This window comes from Podarcis bocagei (genome assembly GCF_964188305.1).
Source record: "Podarcis bocagei genome assembly, chromosome: 7".
Classification (NCBI taxonomy): Eukaryota; Metazoa; Chordata; class Lepidosauria; order Squamata; family Lacertidae; genus Podarcis; species Podarcis bocagei.
Genome location: NC_138132.1, coordinates 20,654,358 through 20,676,285, shown reverse-complemented (window position 1 = coordinate 20,676,285; position 21,928 = coordinate 20,654,358). Strand labels below are relative to the sequence as shown.

General features: G+C 47.0%; 1 protein-coding gene across 2 annotated transcripts in view; it reads left to right on the top strand.

Moving 5' to 3' along the window:
• Window positions 1-21,928, top strand: part of ARHGAP33 (Rho GTPase activating protein 33) — a 48,582-nt gene that overhangs the window by 17,976 nt on the left and 8,678 nt on the right. Inside the window, exons 5-19 of one of the 2 annotated variants that reach the window (XM_081203508.1) lie at window positions 2,425-2,562; window positions 3,698-3,790; window positions 4,617-4,739; window positions 5,976-6,053; window positions 7,495-7,561; window positions 9,766-9,825; window positions 10,905-11,054; window positions 11,900-12,002; window positions 13,234-13,378; window positions 16,392-16,474; window positions 16,663-16,770; window positions 18,359-18,504; window positions 20,396-20,585; window positions 20,948-21,093; window positions 21,698-21,772. In XM_081203508.1, coding sequence (XP_081059634.1) covers window positions 2,425-2,562; window positions 3,698-3,790; window positions 4,617-4,739; window positions 5,976-6,053; window positions 7,495-7,561; window positions 9,766-9,825; window positions 10,905-11,054; window positions 11,900-12,002; window positions 13,234-13,378; window positions 16,392-16,474; window positions 16,663-16,770; window positions 18,359-18,504; window positions 20,396-20,585; window positions 20,948-21,093; window positions 21,698-21,772 — 1,705 coding nt within the window. The remainder of the gene's footprint in view (window positions 1-2,424; window positions 2,563-3,697; window positions 3,791-4,616; window positions 4,740-5,975; window positions 6,054-7,494; window positions 7,562-9,765; window positions 9,826-10,904; window positions 11,055-11,899; window positions 12,003-13,233; window positions 13,379-16,391; window positions 16,475-16,662; window positions 16,771-18,358; window positions 18,505-20,395; window positions 20,586-20,947; window positions 21,094-21,697; window positions 21,773-21,928) is intronic. The other variant, XM_081203509.1, reaches the window with a different exon arrangement.

Here is a 21,928-nt window from a genome sequence, read left to right as displayed (position 1 = left end):
GACTCATGCATAATCCCTCTGATGCTGGAAGGAGAACATAGCCATCGTGCATATTAGCTGTAGACAACGATACGATAATCTTTATTGTCACTGTCCCATACAGAACAACGAAATTGAAAAAAATCTACATCGGACATTCAAAAACCAACAAGCCTGCTATTCCAGCTATCCCAGCCTGGTTAACCCCCTAAAAACTCTGATACCCCATAACTGAATACAATATACTCACAAAGAGACTACCTTACACTGTGTTTAAAACCAAAATCGCATTTGGATAGAAAGTGTTTCTTAGGCGGCTAGTCCCAGTCTTTATAACCCTGTACCTTCTTCGAGAAGGCAGAAGCTGAAAGAGATCATTGCCGGGGTGCACACTATCCTGCACTATCTCTGCAGCTTTCTTATGGCACCCAATTATTGTCTTCCTTGCATTTGTCTAATCCTCTTTTACAACCATCCTCGTTTTTGGCCACCATTGCCTCCCATGGGAGCAAATTTCAGCCTTTAACTGCAAGCTATGTGAGGAAGGGCTTTTGATGCCTGTCCTGAACCTTCCAACTTTCAGCTTCATTGGATGCCCTCGAGTCTCTAGTGTTATGAGAGAGGGAGAAGAACTTTTCTCTATGTACTTTCTCCATGCCATTCATGCACTTCTCTCATGCCACCTTTTTGTTTGTTTGTTAAGTTTTTATTTATTTATTTATTAAAAACGGTTTATTGAATTGCAGTAACAAAAACCAAACAATATCACAAGAAAAAAAGGAAAAATAACAAATTACACAAAAGAAAAATAAATAAAAAGAACACACCAAAAAATACATAAAACATAGTCTTCCCTCCACCCATGTTTGACCTCCTTCCCTTCATCTTCTTTTATTTGTATCACTTTGTCTTTGTTCCACTTCCATCTATTTCCTCAATATTTCTACCCTGTAAACTTTATTCATTGCATATCGAAATATTTATCCCAGAACAATGTTTCTTTATGTACTCCTTTACACAGTCTCATTCTTCAATTAATTTTTGATCTGTTTGTCCTCTTATCGCTGTCGTATTGCCTTTTCTCTACGCCAAAAAAATCCGAAACTCTGCAACCTTTCCTCACAAGGGACTTGCTCCAATTCCCTTGACCATTTTGACTGTCCTTCTCCCAAAAGTTTTTCCAACTCTAGAATATCCTTTTTGAGGCCAGGCAACCAGAAGTGTACACAGTACAGTGGTACCTCAGGTTAAGTACTTAATTCGTTCTGGAGGTCCGTTCTTAACCTGAAACTGTTGTTAACTTGAAGCACCACTTTAGCTAATGGGGCTGCCGCACGATTTCTGTTCTCATCCTGAAGCAAAGTTCTTAGCCCGAGGTACTATTTCTGGGTTAGTGTCTGAAGCGTCTGTAACCTGAAGCGTCTGTAACCCGAGGTTCCACTGTATTCCAAATGCAGCCATGCCATAGAACTGTATAATGGTGTTATGATATTGGCAATTTTGTTCTCAGTTCCTTTCCTAATCCCTAGCATGGACTTTGCCTTTTTTTTTTTTTTACAACTGCCACATGCTGCATCAGCATCCTGACGCATGTCTGGGATGTTGTCTGTGTGTTTGGATTGTGCCCATGGGCCTTAGTTTCTGCTGTGTTCATTGAACTTTTGGTACAGAGAATGGGCAGTTCCAGGTTTGAGGGGCCCCTCAGCAAACAAAGTTTGGGAGACCCATCCTTGTCAGGCTTACTTGCTGTGGTTGGCACTACAGGAAGTTGCAGCAACTGTGCTCCAATCATCACTGGCAACTGAGTCTGGGAGCCAGCATTTAAATTTCCCACAATGCCTCCTTCCTCTGTGGGTTTACTTGGTGGCAGGGGCAGCAGCAGCAGCAGCCACAGCAATGCTCCCTTCAGAGATGGAACAGCTGGGTCTGAGAACCACCATTAAAATTTCCCACACTGCCCCTGATGTAGCAGCGCTGTGAGGCATTGTGGGGAATTTTAAATGAGTGTCTCTAGCCGTCTGGCACTGATAAAAGCACTGGGGATGGGTGGTAATGGTTTATAAAGGCCCAGGACAAGTGTTAATGATGATCCCTTCCTGGCATTGACCAAACAGCTGCTCAAGGGATGCTTTGTGGTAATGCTGGGCTTGGATGGGCCTTGCAAATGCAATTCAAACATTCTCTCTCTCTCTCTCTCTCTCTCTCTCTCTCTCTCTCTCTCACTCTCTCTCACACACACACACACACACACACACACACACACACAAATATTGACCCTGGGTTTGCTCAACAGCTGTCTACCTCCCTCTTGGTTCTGAATTCATAGTAGGTTAAATATATTTATTAAGCCAGTTAAAGGTATTGGCCTTATATGGATTTCTGAACGTTTCTCAGGGGCCAACCTTTTGCCTTTTTGTTTCTCGGTTTTTGCCTTTCTCCCTGCAGGGAAAGAGCTGGCAGGTGCACCGCAGTTACGAGGAATTCCGCACCCTGGATGCCCACCTCCACTGCTGCATCTTCGACAGGCGCTTCTCTCAGCTCCCCGAATTGCCGCCCCTCAGCCACATGCGGGCCCACCCTGAGGTGATTGTCTGGGAGACATTTTGAGGGGTGTGTGGGGAGTGTTTTGAGGAGGGTGTGACTATCTGCGGCTTGGCTTCTGGCCTGCATAGGCAAGGATTATGCCAAACACAGGAATCTTGCATGTCCCCTTCCCCACACCACATCTGGAAACAAAAGAATTCCAAGTACTGACTAGTATATAAGTTGTCCAGGGAATTTGCACTGCCTCTGGAGACTGGACGTCTTTCTCAATCTTAGTCTACCCTGACTTACAGGCCTGGCCCAAGACATTTTGCTGCCTGAGGCGAAGAGCAAGGTGGTCACTCTCCCTGATAGCACAGTTGGTAGAGCATGTGACTCTTAATCTCAGGGTTGTGGGTTTGAGCCCCACGTTGGGCAAAAGATTCCTGCATTGCAGGTGGTTGGATCAGATGATCCTTGCGGCCCCTTCCAAGTGGTTAGAGTGTTGCACAGGGCCTGGGAGACCAGGGTTCAAATCCCCACTCAGCCATGAAACTCATTGGGTGACCTTGAACCAGCTACTGCCTCTTGGGCTAACCTTCCCTGCAAGGTTGTTGTGAGGATAAAATTGTGAAGTGCATTCCACCTTGCTATGGAAATACAGTGGAACCTTGGTTCACGAATGGCTTACTTGCCAAACAAATCGGCTCCCGAACGCCGCAAAACCTGAAGTAAGTGTTGCAGTTTGTGAAGGTTTTCAGAAGCCGAATGCCCAACTCGGCTTCCGCTTGAGTGCAGGAAGCTCCTACAGCCAATCAGAAGCCTTGGTTTTCAAACGGTTTCGGGAGTCGAAAGGACTCCTGGAACGGATTAAGTTTGAGAACCAAGGTACCACTGTAAATGTAATAACAAATAATGAAATTTAATGCTATCCGATACCGAGGGCTACCAGTCTTTTAATTCCAAGAAACTACCCCCACCATACCTAATAGGTGGGGGACCTGCTGCAAGTTACTGTGTCATAAGCACTCTGCATATGCTCAGAGACAGCATTGCCAAAGACTTCCAGACTTTGGTGCTTCCTAAGTGCCCATCACCATACCATCTCTTCTCAAGTAGTTGTCGGCTTCCGTTGACACTGAATCAGGGAGCTGATATGCCAGTGACACCTTATGTTTTCTCTCTCCTTTGCCAGCTGCTGGTGCCCATGCTTTCACAGTACCTGGAGAAGCTGTCAGCCATTGTGGACAGCAATATCAACTGTGGACCGGTCCTCACCTGGATGGAGGTGAGGAACAGTGAGGGTAGCTGTGGTGGTGGATGATGCAGCTATATCATTTGCAAGCTGAAATATGCTTTGTGTATTTCTTTTAATTTCTCATATAGGATCTGATGAAGCACTGTGCAATATAATTGTGTGTGTGTTTTAAGCAGATAAATACAAGTCTTAAACAATATATGTGAAATGCCTGAGACATTTGGAATGTTCTGCAGAAAAGTTAAGTAGGTAATATTACTACACAGAGTAAACCACTGACGCTGCCAGGGTGCTAGAAATGTTAATCTTGCTTTCAAGGGCTCCACAGATACCCATTTCTGCCTGTTGTGGAAATCTAGCAGAAAATGAGATGGAAGCCCCATGTGAATGGTGTGACCTGGTTACTGCATGCTGGGATTAGGGATGTAAGGAGGTAACGATTTTCATCCAGTCCTGGGTCCGTCACAATCAGTGCTGTTTCTGTTCCGCTACAGTTGGACTTCCGCTAAAACCTACGCTATTCATCTTGCTATCCGCTGCGGCTGAAACGTGCGTAATTAAATAAAGCAATTGATTTCAGTGGAAGGGAAATGACAAAAGCATTTCAGCGAACAGTATAGCGATTTACATAACATTTGCAGACTAGAAGTACAACAGTACAGTACTGAATGCTGCTTGCATTAGCTCGTGTGATTTCTGTTCCTGACCTCTGAGGAACATGCAAAGTGTGGGAATTTTTGCTCTTATTTCAGTTTCTGATGGAATTCTCTAACACCTGTATCTCCGGATGACACCCACAGAACATTCCAAGGCTTCATCCACTTCACTTGTATTCTCCCCCTCCCCTTTATTTCAGATTGATAACCATGGCAACCGACTGCTGGTCAATGAGGAAGCTTCTATCAATGTTCCTGCCATTGCAGCTGCCCATGTGGTAAAACGCTACACGGCGCAGGCATCTGATGAGCTCTCCTTTGAGGTGAGCCCTACTTTGTAGTGCATGTTACTTCTGGGTGGCTTTTATCTTGTGGGTAGACCTGCAATGCAATACCTTTTCAATCTCTCTTCTCAGCTAGGGTGCTGCTTGGGAGCACAGAGAGTTGCTCTCCTCCAGGGAAGCTTTATTAAAACTGATTTTTTTTTTTGGGGGGGGGGGTAAAACCATGACAGCTTCCAGGTATACAACAGTCACAGACAAACTAGCATGGGTTGTGTTCAGCTGACTCAGAATAGACTCACTGAAATCAATGGGATTGCATTCATTATCTCCATTAATTTCAGTGGGCCTACCCTGACTAACGTTCCATGCCATGAATTTAAAACCAGAAAGAAACAATAATCAACAAAACAGCTGTCTTTTTATTTCCTAAAAATATTTACAGCCCCCCCCCCCACTGTGGTTTCCAAATCTTTGAAGAACTCTTTTCACATTGACTTGTCTGCCAAGGAACACTCCGTATCTGCGGTGGAGTCTCTTGCACACCGCAAAGGATTCTGGGGCAAAACCTTGGGTGCCATCTTGTTTCCTCTACCTTACTAGGGCCTCACTGCCATCTTGTGTGAACCAAGTGCACCTCAGGGCATGCCTAGGACCCATCTGTGTCAGCACATTCCAAGGAATGTCCTGTTGTGGTGGGGGATAACTTTTTCTCACCAATCTTCTGAGGAACTTCAGGGATTCCCTGGGGACAAACATCAGCTGCTGTTTGTCAGCATAGATCAATTCTGCATGTTTTCTCTTTGTTTCACAAATGGGATTCAGTGGGACTTTCTTCTGGGTAGACATGTATAAAAGATTGATAAAATGTGATAATATATATGAGGTACTTCAGAAAAAGCACAATTTAAAACGTAACTACTAAAGGTTGTGTCCAGTGTGAGTCCTACTCAGCTCATTGAAATTAATGGACATGGTGAACTTAGGTCCATTAATTCCAGTGGGTCTATTCTAAGTGGAACTTAGTTGGAGGCAACCCTACATATATTAATCACCTTCATATGAAGTACACACCTTTGTAACCCAGACTCTGGCAGACAAGTCCTGTAGAGGCTCTGTCAGAGTAGACCTACCAAAATCATTGAGTCTACTCTGAGGTACTTAAATCTAGTAGATTCAGTGGATCTGCTTTTAAGCACGGTTAACATTGGAGATTGCCCACCATGGTCCATGCACTAACAAAGGATTGTTGTTGTTTTGTTAATTTGTTTGGCACAGGTTGGAGACATCATCTCTGTGATTGATATGCCCCCCAAGGAGGACAGGAGCTGGTGGCGGGGAAAGCATGGATTCCAGGTTGGGATTCAGGAAGGAAGACACATTGCCTTAGGAGAGATATGTTGAAGCATAGGATCAGCACTATGTCTTAGATGGCCACATTGTATTAAAGAGAAATTTGGATGGGTGGGAGTGAATGAAAGTGTGTGTGTGTGTGTGTGTGTGTGTGTGTGTGTGACTGGACAGGGGTATGAGTGTGTGCCTGTGTGTGGTGGCTTAGGCCCCACCCATTTTTTTCTTGGTTTGCACCCCGACTGGGGTGGAGATGTCCCCCACCTTGATTTAAACAAGTGAGCTGAAATAGTGGCAGGCTTTCAGAGAATTGGACTCCAGCTCCCATCAGCCCTAGCCAGCATGGCCAGCGATCGGGGATGATGGGAGCTGTAGTCCACCAACATCTGGTGTATCATAGTGCCACTCTCCTGTCTTTCTGAAGAGACGTCATTTGGGTATATGTAGGCTGCAATGTATCAGCTGACGAGCTTTTTCTGGCACCGGTTTCACTGTTAATTTTCTGCTCAGCTCCATTTTATCAGCATGCCCATTTTTTTTTAAAAAAACTTATATTTTAGTTTGCTTCAAAATGCCCTTTCACGAATTTTCTTAAAATATCTGCACAATTCTGCTTTTTTTTTAAAAAAAAAATAATAATCAGATATTCCTTTCCAAACAAATACAAATGCCTTTTCGGTCAGTATCATTTTAGCACCCTGTTAATTCGGCAGAGAGGCCTCTTGCAATTTGGCTTGAGAGAAACCTGACTCTCAGTACCTTGCTTCAGTCAGCCCCACTCCCTCCATCACAATTCCAGGCACCTAGTGTGGCAAGTGCATGAATTTAGCCATCGTCACCTGTCTTGACAGTTTTATGCCTATACTGGTTAATCCATAACCAGTATAGATGAATTGATTGCATCAGAATTTTTGTTAATGGCCTGTTTGCCGCATTCACTTGTGGTGGGCATAAATAACTGAGGTAGGGTTTAACAAGTTCCTAAGCCAGGGGAGGGACGCGGGTGGCGCTGTGGGTAAAACCTCAGCACCTAGGGCTTGCTGATCGCATGGTTGGCGGTTCGAATCCCCGCGGCGGGGTGAGCTCCCGTCTTTCGGTCCCAGCTCCTGCCCACCTAGCAGTTCGAAAGCACCCCTAAAGTGCAAGTAGATAAATAGGTACCGCTTTCTAGCGGGAAGGTAAACAGCGTTTCCGTGTGCTGCGCTGGTGCCGGCTCGCCAGAACAGCTTCATCACGCTGGCCATGTGACCCGGAAGTGTCTCCGGACAGCGCTGGCCCCCGGCCTCTTAAGTGAGATGGGCGCACAACCCTAGAGTCGGACACGACTGGCCCGTACGGCCAGGGGTACCTTTACCTTTAAGCCAGGGGAAGGCCTGGTTGTTTTTCTTAAGGAGGCATATTTTGCTTTGTCAGTACGTTGAACTCTTCCTTGCCTGCCTCTTTCCAGGTGGGGTTCTTCCCCAGCGAGTGTGTGGAGCTGTTCTCAGAGCGCCCCAGCCCAGGACTCAAAACAGGTGAGCACATCCTCCTTGACTTGCTGTGTTCTACCACATATGCTGATTCTCCTAGATTCCGCTTACTGCAGAAACATAATGACCCCTATTTCCAGCAAATACATTTTCAGTCACTTCAGATATTTATTGGTATTACTGGAGACAACCCTGGAACACTTGTGTCTTTCTGTGTGCAGGAGGGTAACGCTGTGGTCTTTCAGATGCCTAGCTCTTTCACGACACCTAAAATTAGCCGCCTGAGGTGACTGCCTCACTGTGCCTAATGTTAGGACCGGCTCTGCACAAATGTTCCAGAAGCTGTGCACGTGTTCTGATTCTCCAGTCTAGCTCTCCTTTTTATTGTACCAGAGCTAAGGGGGTTGTATAATTTTTCCTGTCATGGAAATGCTGTGACATGTTAGGCTAAGCAAAAGCAACTGGCCCAGGGCCACCTAGGCAGCTGCATGGCCTGGGGATTTGAACCTGGGTCTCCACAGTCTAAGACCAAAATCCATCACACTGACTATCCAAATCAATCAAACTATGCAAGTGCAAAAATGGGCATAAATTATGCAAAACAAATGCAAATTTGTTTAATTTGCATAATGTATCTGGGTTACAGTCGTAAGTTGTTTGGAACACTTGGCTGACAAGAGCTGGGCAGTGTGTGTCTATAGCAGCCTTTATTAATTTGGTGCCCTGAAGGTGTTTTGGACTACAACTCCCATCATCCTCAGCCAACTGATCACCCCATATGTTGATTCACTTTTTTTTTTTGCATGTTATCTTTTAATATCCACAATTTGGTAAACAGTTTTACTTTGTATATACATTTTTGCAAGCAATTTCCCCTTAACACAGTGGTTCTCAAAGGGTGTGGCAAATGTGGCAGGAAGATTTGAGGTCCATCAAAGAAACATTGAAGCATTTCAGTTTAGTATAGTATAGTATATTTTTTTTATTTTTAGAATATGGATAGATACCTTTTCAAAATGAGAGCAAGAACATCAAGTGGCAAAAGAGAACAATCCTAATTGTGATCTATTTGTTTTCCAATGTATTTCCTATCAATAAAAAAAACTGGTGTGCTGCAAGCAAAGTTTTAGGTGTGGCCTAGAGAAAAAGAGTTTGAGAACCTTTAGCAGAATGCCGTTTGTATACTGTTTTCACAAATGTATGCACTTCTGGACATTGTTTGGTTGGAAAACGGCATCGCAAAATTTGGAGAAGTGTGGATTTCGACGGATGTTTCGGTTCATGTATTAGTTTGGGGAGCGTGAATGCAGACCAAACAAATTTATCCCCCATTCCTAGTCTGGTGTTACTGTTTGTGTCCTTCTGTTTCTTATTATTTCTTATTTCCATTCATGGACGGTTTACTATCCAAAGATCTCAAAGCAGTTTATAGTAGATAAAATTACATAAATAGTAAGAACAATAAAAAACCATGTCAAATGATTTACATAAAAATAAAACATACACATAAACAATATCAATAAGTCAGAGAATAATATGAGGCAGTATAATGTAAACTTTCGACCAACATAACACATATTATTCATAAACACTCACCCAATTTCACCTGCCATCTATTTCACACAGCCACTACAACCATTGACTTCCTCAACCATGATCTCTACCAACCATCATTTCTCAGCAATTATACTCCCCTCACCTTCATCTCCTGTGTTAGCTTTTCCCATTAGGATGTGAGTTGGGTTACTGTGTGAAGCTTTCAAAAATAAGAGGCAATTCATTTTATTTTGTACCGAGTTTTTTTGGTGGGCAGCCTAGAAATCTATCAGGGCAGCTCTCAAAAGTAGGCCACAGCCAAGAAATGGCACAGCAGACGATGGCGAGTAGCCCTGGCGAAGACATTGACTCACAAGTTAAGAGTGCTAAAGGGATGGGAAATGCCCCAGCCAACTAAATGACAAGGACTGGAAGTGGGGGAGAGGGGAGGTTTATGGCAGCCATTTTGTGTGTCCAAAAAAATTACTGCATCTTCCCCTCATGCCCTTGTGCTGTTCTGATTTGATGTGTTTGCTTCAGGCATTGTGGTGGTTTGAAAAGAGATGGCATTTATGTAAGATTGTCACCAGCCCTAGAAAATAACTCTGTTTGAATGAGGTGAAGTGTGGGACAGCAACTTATGCCAGTAGCTTTGAGCTACTGAATTCTTAATCTTTCCTGGCCTTTCATGCTCTGTGTGTCTTCCTGTGCAGATGCAGAAGGGATGAGCTGTGGCATCCCCGGGCCCCCAGGCCTCCTCTCTCCAACCTCAGGTGAGACACGGCCCAATGTGGCCTGCTCAGCACCCCCTAAGCTAGCCTTCTTGCCCCTGGTGTCCTTCTGCCAATGTCCAGTGTCCAGTCTGTTAAATTCTGGATGTGGAATCAGAAGAAGGCACCATCTTGTCCTTCATCTCAGGCAGCTGAACATCTTGGACCAAACCAGACTTAAGTATAAAGTAAAGGTAAAGGGACCCCTGACCATTAGATCCAGTCGTGGCCGACTCTGGGGTTGTGGCGCTCATCTTGCTTTATTGGCCAAGGGAGCCGGCGTACAGCTTCCGGGTCATGTGGCCCCCATAACTAAGCCGCTTCTGGTGAACCAGAGCAGCGCATGGAAACGCTGTTTACCTTCCCGCCGGAGCGGTACCTATTTATCTACTTGCACTTTGACATGCTTTCGAACTGCTAGGTGGGCAGGAGCTGGGACCAAACAACGGGAGCTCACCCCGTCGCGGGGATTCGAACCGCCGATCTTCTGATCGGCAAGTCCTAGGCTCTGTGGTTTAACCCACAGCGCCACCCGCGTCCCTTAGACTTAAGCATACATTACATTAAATCCATTCTTGAATCTGCACGCATGAATGTGTTTTAAATAGCAACTTTAGGAGACCCCAGTCTGGGCTGAGATCATGGCATAAGTGGCTGTGTGCTTCAGCTTCCCCCCCTGTGTTCTGTGTTCTTGACGAAAGTCCTTGCCAAGATTGCCCTCTCTCCTGGAAGAAAAAGTATTGTGGCAAATGGGGGGTGGCTGTGGTTCTCTAGATGGTGTTTTGCCGCAGCTCCCAGCATCCCTGACTATTGGCCATGCTGGCTGGGGGCTGATGGGAGCCCATAGTCCAGCAGCACCCGGTGGGCTCTCTGGCAGTATATTGGCTGCAATACCATCTTCCTGCAGCAAGCAGCAGCTCGGGGAGGGTGATTTTCTTTGGAATTGTCACACATTTTCCATCCCTACATGGAAGTAGCATCTTTGCTGTTTTCTTGGGCGTTATGATGCAGCCCGCATGCAGTGGCTGTCCTGCAGTGGCTTGGAGAAGGGCCTCAACCCTCTCTCTTTCATTCTGTTCCAGTGTCCAAGAAGCATGGCAAGCTCATTGGGTTCCTTCGCACCTTTATGAAGTCCAGGCCCAGCAAGCAGCGCCTGAAGCAGCGTGGGATCCTCCGAGAGAGGGTCTTTGGCTGCGATTTGGGCGAACACCTCAAGAACTCAGGCAATGATGGTAATTTTGCCCACAGATCCTTCCTGCTACCGATAGTGCAGCCTCATCTGCTACTAGGAAAACAACACACAGTCCATTTTATCTCAGCAACAACAACCCTGTCAGGTTGGTTAGGCTAAGAGAGAGTGAATGGTCCAAGATCACCCAGTGAGCTTCATGGCTAAGTGGTCTGCCAGGCCTTAGTCCAACACTCTAACTGCCACACCACACTTGGCTCTCCTCTGCAGCGTTGGAAGGGGTGGAAGTGGCCTGTATGGCTGAGGGTTCTCCTCAAACTGCCTCAGGACTCCTGGTTTGATTTCTGTCCCTAGTATGTCCACCAACTGAAGAGCATTCTGTGGGATGGGTTTAACAGGCAGGAGAGGATATATAAATTGCTTTACTCTTCCAGGTGCCCACATGTGTGGGCTGAACAGAGCTAAGAGGAGGGGAAGTGACATCACACAGAGCCCTCTCTAGCTATTGTATTTTTATGGTCTGAGTATCTGCCCACCCATACAGTTCTGTGGACTTAGCCCCTTCTCATGCTAACTAGCAAAAATATGCATCTGTTAGGTTTGGCTGCTAATCTTCCACTCCTTCTTCACTAGAGATGTGCTCAGATCAATCATGCTGCCAACATTAAAAGATTTTTTGCAGCTTTGTGGCTTACCACTTTCATTTCCCTGGTCCTTTATGAGTGCTTGTGGCCAGAGCTCAACCTCTATGAGAAAAAATAAAATAAACCAATTTAACATGTTGACCCACGGGGACAACTAGCCATCGCACTGGCCCTACCTTATGTGATTGTTTTAAAGATGATTGTTATATTATATTGTTATTAGATATGCTCTTTGTTATGCCAGTCCCCCAGGTACTACGGTCCTGTTCTGATTTCATCGAGAAGCATGGCATTGTGGATGGCATCTACCGTCTCTCTGGAGTCTCCTCCAACATCCAACGGTTGCGGTGAGCCCTGGTCAGGAGGAGCAGGGGTTGTGGGCCGGGTCCTCATTTAGCACAGAAAGTCCTATAGGCAAAGGTGGGGTTTAACAACCAAATTAGACGGGATATGATGGCCACTTCTATCTTACTCCCAAATGAAGGAGGGTCTATCCTGTACATGAAAAGGAGCATATGGTGGAGGAGAAGGAGGAGGAAGGAAGTGAACCCTGTGCCTTGTGGCACAGGAGCCTAGACTGTTAGTTCGGGCAAAGTTCCGCCCCAAACAGGAAGTGGTTCATCACATGGGACAGCTGCATACAAGAGGGACAGGGAAATATTTTTCAGCCTGGTGTCTGTAGTGCCTCATAGGCAACTTTCCATGGACTTTAGGTCAGTGGTGGTCAGGGCAAGTTGCGAAAGTGGGCGGAGCAAACCTTTGCAGATTAGGCTGCATTCCAGCCATGCAAAAGTCTGCTTCCTATGCACACACACCTTTCTCCATCCAGGAAAGCAATTGTTACCACAGCTCAAGGATACATTCCAACCATAAAGAGACCCAGAGGCCCTGAGTCTCTCATCGCTGGCATTTAGGCAAGGGTTCCCAGTTCTAGCCTTGCTCAGCCTTGCCACAGTGACCCATCAATTTATGACGTTTACTCCTAGCGCTTTATGTGCTGCTTGTAATATTTCATTCATATATATATGTGTGTGTGTGTGTGTAATTACCATTCTCAGAATTTGACGTTTTCCATATGATTTCTTTTTGAGGTTCCTAGTTGTTTTACTCACGCATTCTGTACAGAGATACTTATTTAATCCCACTACTTAATATATGGAATTCTTATTGATCAGTAGCAGCAGTAGTAGCATCGTTAGGTGTTTTGAGTGTGGGATTTTAATTGTCTTGCATTGATTCCTTTCTGTTGGGATTTCTGAACGGCTGGAAGATTTCGGTTGAAATAGAAATTAAATAAATCAGTGCCACGATCTGGGTTTTGGAACTGGGAGAAAAGTTTAAAGCAACAGAGAGCATTGTGATAAGGCAAGGAACAAAGGTTTCAGTCCTCTCCCCTACCCACTTCTTTTCATGTATAGAATAGAGTCACCCCTTTGGGCAGACATGCAGAAAGCTGCCTCGTCACATCATGTTTGGCCCTAAGTAGGCCAAGCGAAAGGTTGCCTGGCTGTGGGTCACTGTGCAATTTGTACTGCTTTGTGTAATTTCTCTCTTCCCGCGGCTTCCTATCTCCTCCAGGCACGAGTTTGACAGTGAGCGAGTGCCCGAGCTCTCCAGGGACGTCTACTTACAAGACATCCACTCTGTCAGCTCTCTTTGCAAGCTGTACTTCCGGGAGTTGCCAAACCCGCTGCTCACCTACCAACTCTACAACAAGTTTGCTGTGAGTCTTGCAGACCGCCGGGAGAAGTCTCCCACCCACTCAGCTTTCGGTCACTGCTGCCCCCTCTACCATTCCTCAGCTACCCCTTTAAGAAATCATAGAGTTGGAGTGGTTTATGTAGACCGTCTAATCTAACCCCTGCTCAATGCTGGAAATCCAGAGAGCTAGAAATTCAGAACTAGAGTGTCCACAACAGACGGCTGCACAGCCACTGTTCTGAATATATTTGAGATTGCTAGCACCCATTCTCATTACAAGGTAGCAGAATGAAATCCAAGGTGGGTGCAGGCAGGCTTTGGACCACATCTGAAATGACCTTGCCTCTCATATGCATCCGCCACACCACAGTTGGGAGGGGAGTCCAGAGCAGGACTCTGAGCTGCCTGTGTACATCATTCTGTTTGTAAGTTGCTTTGAGTGATGTAGTCCTCATGGCAATGCATGAACATACAGTGGTACCTCGGGTTACAGACGCTTCAGGTTACAGACACTTCAGGTTACAGACTCCGCTAACCCAGAAATAGTACCTTGGGCTAAGAACTTTGCTTCAGGATAAGAACAGAAATCGTGGGGTGGCGGCGCAGCGGCAGCAGGAGGCCCCATTAGCTAAAGTGGTGCTTCAGGTGAAGAACAGTTTCAGGTTAAGAACAGACCTCTGGAATGAATTAAGTACTTAACCAGAGGAACCACTGTACAGCGGAACCTCAGTTTTCGAATGCAATCTGTTCCAGAAGACGGTTCAACTTCTGAAATATTTGAAAACTGAAGCCTGCATTTCCAGAAGCATTTATGTCCGGAAAACTCAATAGGGAAGCTGCGTGGCACATTCAGCTTCCGAAAAGTGTTCAAAAACGGAAGCATTTACTTCCAGGTTTTCAGCGTTCAAAAGCCAAAACCTTCGACTTCTGAGACGCTTGAAAACTGAGGTTCCACTGTACTAGAAACAGTAAAGTGAGCACAACCTGTGCCAATGACCCCTCCCCTTTCCCCTGCCAGATCCATCACCTGCCCTGTGTGCCAGGTGAGTTTCTGTGGGCGTCCCAGTGTCTCAGAAATGCCAGCTGTTGTGTGCTCAAACTGTCAAGTGAGAGTTGGCCGTGCCGACTCTGTGTGCGTGTTCCCAGGGCTAAACAATAAAAATTGGAGTCGCAGAACAAAAGAAGAAGAAGAGGGGGTGGAGCAGTGGAGTACAATTACATCGCCCGCCAACGTTGCTGCCTACATAATAATATGTGCAGCAATTTCTCCTGACTTCCTTATTCTTTTGAATCACCTGCTCTTCGTGCTGGGCTGTTTCAGGCTTGGTTAAGCCTGCCTCCCCCTTCCTCTCCCCCCCCTTCCTTTTAAATTCCTTTTGGCTTGTATTTGTGATACTTTGAGGGGCAATATCCAGGCATGGCTAACAATAAAAATAAGCTGGGGTCTTCAGAGGCATGACTACACCTTCTCAGTCAATTGAAAGCTGGAGCAGAAGGGATTGGTGGTGTCGCTAAGCCTACCCCAGGGATGTTTCAGCCCCCTTTCCTGAATTCTCAGCTTTCATTTTAATAACGACAAGCAAGGCTTTCCCCTGTTACTTGGGGAAAATATAAGGAAAAACATGCATGCAGTAATTTGCTCAGTTGCCCGCTAAGAAGTAAAGTTGTTCCCATCATCCAGTGTTCTGGCCAAAGAGTGCAGAAGCATTTGAATCATGGACAACTGCTAGGTCCTTCTTTTTAAAGGTTGTTTCTGTAGATCTCGAAGCAATTTACAGCAGATAAACATATATAAATATACACACACTGAGAGAATAAGTGCAATAAAAACATTGCAAAATTATTACCATTAAAATAGGCTAACTACATAAACAGTATCCATGTTCATAGTAACAATGAAATGAGAATGGAAGGTTTTGTTCCCCGCACTCCAAAATCTGCTTTGTAATTTATTTATTTTTCCTTATCACCTTGCTTTGTTTTGCTCCTGTTCATTGCCTTTCAACAGCCTCCACACTTTCCCCTCCCTCTCCAAAAAAGATTGTTCTGTTTACTCTTCAAATACCCAAGGGCTGTCACATTGAAAAGGGCAAAGATTTCTTCTATGTTGCCCCGGAGGGCAGGTCTTAACCGCACATGCTTAAGTCATAGCTGACAACGTTTCCCTTTTTTAAAGGGAAATTCCCTTATTCCGAATAGGATTTCTTGCGAGAAAAGGGAAAAGTTGACAGCTATGGCTTAAGTGGCAGGAGGGTCGATTTTGGTCAAATGCTAGAGGAAACATTTTGATCTGGGTTGGGAAAGCTTTTCAACTTGCTGGACCAGGGTCCTTCTCAGGACCTGTCAATCACCTGTCACCATAACAGTGTTAGTTGTAAGACAAGTAAAAGCATTCCAAATGGAAGAGAAAATTAGGAATTTAGTAAAGGAGGTGGCTTCCTCAAAACAAAAGACCTTAATTGTCAAAGGCCAGAGTAAAGAGGTGCATTTTTAAGGTTGTAAATTCCCCTGTGATCCCGCGTGATCTTTGGATGGAGGACAGCATGCAAATTTAATAAATAATGATGTTCAGAAGATGGCAGAGGCTGTGCAATGAAGCTGCCAGGTGCGCCTCTTTGGGGAGGGAGTTCCACAATTCAGGGCTTGCCGCAGAAAATGCTCTCTTCTAGACCACCATTCCCCACATTTCCCAAGGTGGTGGAACCACCCAGAGGGTCCCCTCTGCTGATCTTAACACTCGAGTGGGTCAGTAGGGATAGAGGTGGTATTTCAGAGATTTGGGGATTTTGTCATTTAGGGTTTCAAACACTAATGTGCACATCTTGAATCGGGCCTGGAAGCAAACTCTCCCAGTCCTTCTCCACAGGGCTGTGCACTGGATCCGGTTGGACCCCAAACCGATATAGGTCAGCCCTGGATGGGATCAGGGCTGGTCCAAATCACCAGCTTAGGGTGCACAGTCCTAGTGTTCCACAAGAGGCCTGGCTAGCACGCTGACTCCTTCCCTCTGCTTTCCCCCTGCCCTGTCGTCGCAGGAGGCCGTGTCTGTTTCTGGGAACGAGGATCGCTTGGTGCGAGTGCACGACGTCATCCAGCAGCTGCCCCCACCTCACTATAGGTAGGCACTGCTTGAGGCGTGAACACGGTGCCCGAGGTGGCTCTCCCAGCGAGGGGCGGGAGGGTGAATGCAAGCGCCCTTGCAAGGGGGGGGGCGCGGAATGGTGTTGAGGGCGGGGTTTGCGAGGGGGCCGGCGGTCCGTCGAAGCGGACTGTCTAGCTGTAGCAGCTTCTGCTCTGTCCCAACAGGACCCTGGAATTCCTGCTGCGGCACCTGGCCCGCATGGCTATGCACAGTCAAAACACCAGCATGCATATCCGCAACTTAGCCATCGTTTGGGCACCCAACCTGCTGCGGTGAGACGCCCAGATCAATGGCCCTGCACCAGCACCCCCCACCCCAACCTGCCCCGTGCCTTCCCTGTGTTGCCACGATGCTCCTCTGACTTGCACCTTCTCCAGCTCTTGCCTGCAGCGCTCTTTCAATCCTCTCTCCATTGTTCCCGCAGCATTTCCCCTGTACTAACACCAGCCCTTACCCATAACTCTCTGGGGCATGAAGTCGACCCTTCCTGCACTCAGCCCTGAGGGATAAGAATCTATAGCTCTTAAGCACCTCTCGACTTCCCCCATTTCGTCCCCAGCATATTCTGGCACTCTGGCTCAGGCCTCAGACTGTGTGAGATTGGTGGGGTGTGTGTGTGTGTGTGTGTGTGTGTGTGTGTGAATCTTAGAATTAAAGAGCTGGAAGGGACCTGGGGAGCCCTCTAGTCTCCCTCCCTGCAGTGCAGGAATCTTTTGCCCAATGTGGGGATCGAACCCACAGCCTTGAGAGGAAGAGTCTCATGTTCTACCTACGGAGCTATGACTCAGGGCTAAGGGGTGTGTGTGTAAGAAGGAGGTATGTTTTGGCCTTGCCCACCACCTGACTGGGCTCCCCAACCCTTTCCCCCCAGGGAATGTGATTGTCAGGTTCCCCACCCCTACCTTCAAGGGATTGTTGTGGGGCCCTACCCAGGCATTCCTGTTTAGGGCCTCTAGCTCAAAGATGGCTAGCGGGCAGGTTGCATCAGTCCCCCCATGACTCTCCTCCCTTGCAAAAACAATGAAATGTTGTCATCCTTTTCACTGTTCCTGTGGGTCCCTGCTATGATGCCATCATGCCCAAAGGGCTTTTTTTGATGGTGCCTCAAGGCCTACCTACTTCCCACCATACTTGGGTACGATGGCACCCTGTGCAAGGCCAACATTTGGCGCCCTCCCCCCCAGCCCCAGTCCTCACGCTGTCTTCCCAAAGGCAGGTAAGGAGGCCCCTGGCCTTGGGAAGGAGACGTGAGGGCTCTGGCAGGGTCCTAGAGCTTTCCACGTCTTTCCGAAAGCTGGGAAAGAGCTAAGTAGGCTTTGGGAAGGAGATGTCAGAGCCTCATGCCTCCTTCCCAAAGCCCAGCGCCTTACTTAGCGGGCTTTGAGACAGCATCCTCCTCGGCTCAGCACTTAGTGAGTGTGCACTGTTAATCCATCCCTGCACCCCCTCTGGCCTTCAGCGAGTTGACCAATGCAGGCCTCGGCCTGGAAATGATTAACCATCCTTGCTTGAGAGCTTCATCCAATACTCCACCTGAGCTTTTACTAGCATTTATTCTACCTTCCCCTCTAGCTCCTGATCTTGACACCTCCCCATCACTTACCCATGGTTCCCTGGGGTTTCCCTCCAACACCAGCCTCCTCCTCCTCATGGGGCCCTTTCCACATTCCACATGCGCTTCTCTCATGCTGCTTTGTGGGCCTGGCCCTTCTCAGTCATGTTACTGAGGGACTGTGCCCTCTGGGTTTTCAGCGATTATATTCTGGGTCTGTGAGCACGTGCTTGTCCCCTCCCCAGGCCCATCTTGCAGGAAAACGCGGCTCTCTAGTAATCCCTCCTCCTCGCTGCTTTTTACGGCAGGTCGATGGCTCTGGAGGTTGTCGCACAGTGCGGTGCCGATGCCTTCCAGGAAGTCCGAGTCCAGTCCCTCGTGGTCGAATTCCTCCTCAACAACGTTCAGGTGCTCTTCAGCGACACTTTCACCTCCGTCGGCAAGGACAGCGCAGGTAGCTCGTGCCAAAGGGGACTTTTTCTGAGGCTGCTATGAAATCTGTTAAGAAATCCCTCTGCCTCATTGTCACAGAATTGCTTGCTTGCTCCAGAATTCTTGAAGGAAACCAGGACAGTTCAGGTTGCTTGAATTTGCACGGTCGATGGAGCCCTATTCACCTCGCCACTGTTCTCCAATGTACTCCCAGGCAAGGAGCTGGCCCCGTCCGCACCAGACATTTAAAGCACTTTCATACCACTTTAAACAGTCATGGCTTCCCCCAAAGAATCCTGGGAGCTATAGTTCATTAGGGCTTAGGAGACCCCTTGCAGAACCACAATTTCCAGAGCTTCCCAGGAAGAGGGATTGATGGTTAAACAACCCTGGGAATTCAATCCCTAGGGCTGGGAGAGACTCCTGCCTAGAACGTTGAAGAGTGGCTGCCAGTCTGTGTAGACAAAACTGAGCTAGATGGACCAGTGGTGTGTCTTATAGGGCAAGGTCCTATGTTCTTTCTTATGGGGCCTCCCTAGTTTGCAGGGTATAATTCATCTGATTGTTGGCAGAAGTGAAATTAAGTAGAAATGAACGGATACAGAGGGCATCCTGGGAAGTTCTGGGTTGAAAACTGCTTCTGCTTTCACCACTGAGCTTAGAGTTATGGGATGATATGGGATGTTACTGGGATTCTTGAAAGCATTTCGTTCTTGTTCACCTTGAGGTCTGGCATAACATTGTGGGAGGTCCAATTTGAGCATTTCATTATATTCAAGGGTGCAAAAATTGAGGATTTGAATATATATATGGGCTGGCAGCTGGCACCAGGGTTACTAAAGAGGGCCAGCTCCTTAGGAACTGGCTCCTAAAATTATCTCTCTGGCTCCTAGATTTTTCCAACAATAAAATGCTCCCCCACTCTGGGATGGGCAGCAGTGGCGGGGGAATCATTCATGCGCAGAACAGAGGCTGAAGGCAAACATTAACTGTTCTGGGGTTTTTTTTTATTGCTGCCTTTTTAATTGTTGACTCTAGTTTCATTTGTTAGCTCCTTGGGGGCCTTCAGACAGAAAGGCAGCCTATAAATTTTTAAGCAAACAAATATTTAAAGAGCCCTGCCAGGAGGTTTATCACCTACCAAATGAGCCTGGTTTTGCAATTTGCATGGCAGGGGTAGGTGTCAGCAAGTCAAATACTGATTCAGCTGCCAGTTTCGCTCCTCTAATGATTCAAGAAAGGTTTCTTTTCAGGCAGAATGTACACGTTTTATATGTAGTATGTATGCATCTCTTTTTAAAGTACCAAATGTTTTAAAAATAGTTGCAAAATGCAGCCGGCCCTTTCATTGTACAAGATGGACCTCTTGTCTTAGGTGGTAGACTGGGAAAAGTAGCAAACTGATGCTCATCTAAGAGCACTGTGTCATCTTTCTTGCTTGGCATTGTGTTAAAACACACCTGAATGCTCCAGACCAGCAAACTGCCAAAACTGCCAAGCTTTTGTAGAGGTGGACACACTAGCTGATGATCAATTAAGCAAGGACATTTGTTTAGCAGCCCCTGCCTGCTACTTAGCCTCTTAATTTGTATGGAAGCAGTAAGGGTGTACTTAGTTTTTCACACATGATTTCTCCATCTTGGCTTTATTTCTGTAAAATAAATCATGGCACGGAGTCATATGTCATGTGTTGTTGTTCATCTGAGGTTGCAATTACCTAATGTTAAGGAACAAATGATTTCTATGATGTCCTGATATGCAAAACCACATAATGCAGAGGGGGTGCACTTTCTTTTCCCTATGACTGCATGCACTCCTCATGCTGGGCAAGTGTGGGCCTGGCTGCCTATCCAGACGGTGGGCCATGAGGCCATATCCCTCTTTGCACTCATGCAACCTGTCTCCTCCAACAGGGCGCTGCTTCCTTCCCCGACCCAAATCCCAGGTGGTCAGCTGCCCCTCCACCCGATTGCTGTCTCTGGAAGAAGCACAGGCACGGACCCAGGCCTTATGCAAGGCTACCAAGCCAGAGGCTAAGCAGGGATCCAACGATCTGCAGGGCCAAGGGAAACTTTCTTCTGTGTTGAGCTCACCTGACACCAGGTAATTGGGCTTCCATGTACAGGTGCAGTATACCTCTAAACATCAGGTGCTGGGAGCGAACAACAAGGGGGTTCACATCACTTCAATGCCCTGCTTTCCAGTTGATGGTGGAGTAAATAGACCTCACCCTGATCCGGGGAAGCAGTTCTTATGCTACTGTGAAGACCATTGTCAGATTGCTACGTGCAATGACCCTTCGAGAGCTGATGTTTCAGAGGGAAGTGGGTTGTAGGTTGTTTTTTTATTTTGTAACTGCAGTGACAGCAGGCAACTGGGACGGCTCTCTGCAATCTGGCACAGGCTCGGACTGCTTAGCTGCCGGAGCTGGTGGCCTTGGGCTGACCTGTCTCTCCCACCTGCAGGCAAAAGGCAGAAAGTAATGGGAGGCTACGGAAGACGTCAGGTCCTAGCTGGAAGGCCTTCTTCGCCATTGGCAAAACGCCGGTCACGTTTCGCAAGAAATCGCACCGCCTCGGAGACCTTTTTGGGCTTGGAGAATCTCTGCCAGGTGAGAGACCTGGTCAACACCCGATCGTGGGTTGCTTTCTTCATCCATGGATATTTGGGACAGTGTGCAAATCAGGAGAGGTTCCTCCAATCTGGGAGGGGCAAGGTGGCGGTGAGGCCAGAGTTGTAGCAGCACTGGGTTTGCTCCACTAGCGTGTTCACACAGCCCAGACCTTGCCACTTCTTCACTCTTCCTGGTAAGTTGCAGTGGTTCCACTGCTGTGAGGCTGTTGCACCACCCTGCTAGGCAAGTGGCGAAAACATATTACAGAGCAACAGGGAAGTGTGGATAAGCCCCCGGTCAGCAGCACTCTTAAGGGCTAGAAGCTTGCTTTGTTTTAAAAAGAAGCTGAGATACACAGATGCTCAGTTCTGCACCAGATAATAAATTCCACAGGTGTGGTGTGGTGTGCTTGCCCGGTGTACAATATATACTGCCTGGGAACCTGAAACGAAGTCTTCCAACTAGCATTCCTCTATGGCTTTATATTTATTCCAGAGTGGATAAAGTTTGTTTCATGGGTGAGGACTGGAAGAGAGATTGAGACCTTGAGTTAAGGCCCTTTTCAGTTAATAACCTACTTCCTTGTCCTGTCTTGCTTCAGGGGGCCAGCCTGAGACTGTCACCTTGCGATCAGCCAAGAGTGAGGAGTCCCTGACATCGCAGGCCAGTATTGCAGGTAAGAGGAAACCTCATAGGCTGGGACATATGGGGAGGTGGGGGCACCAGGGGCTGCCACCAGGGCTCCTTAGGAAAGGGAGTGCAGGATATAAATTCAGTAAATAAGGCAGAATAATAGCTGCATAGACTGCCAACCTTCCAGGTGACTTTTGCC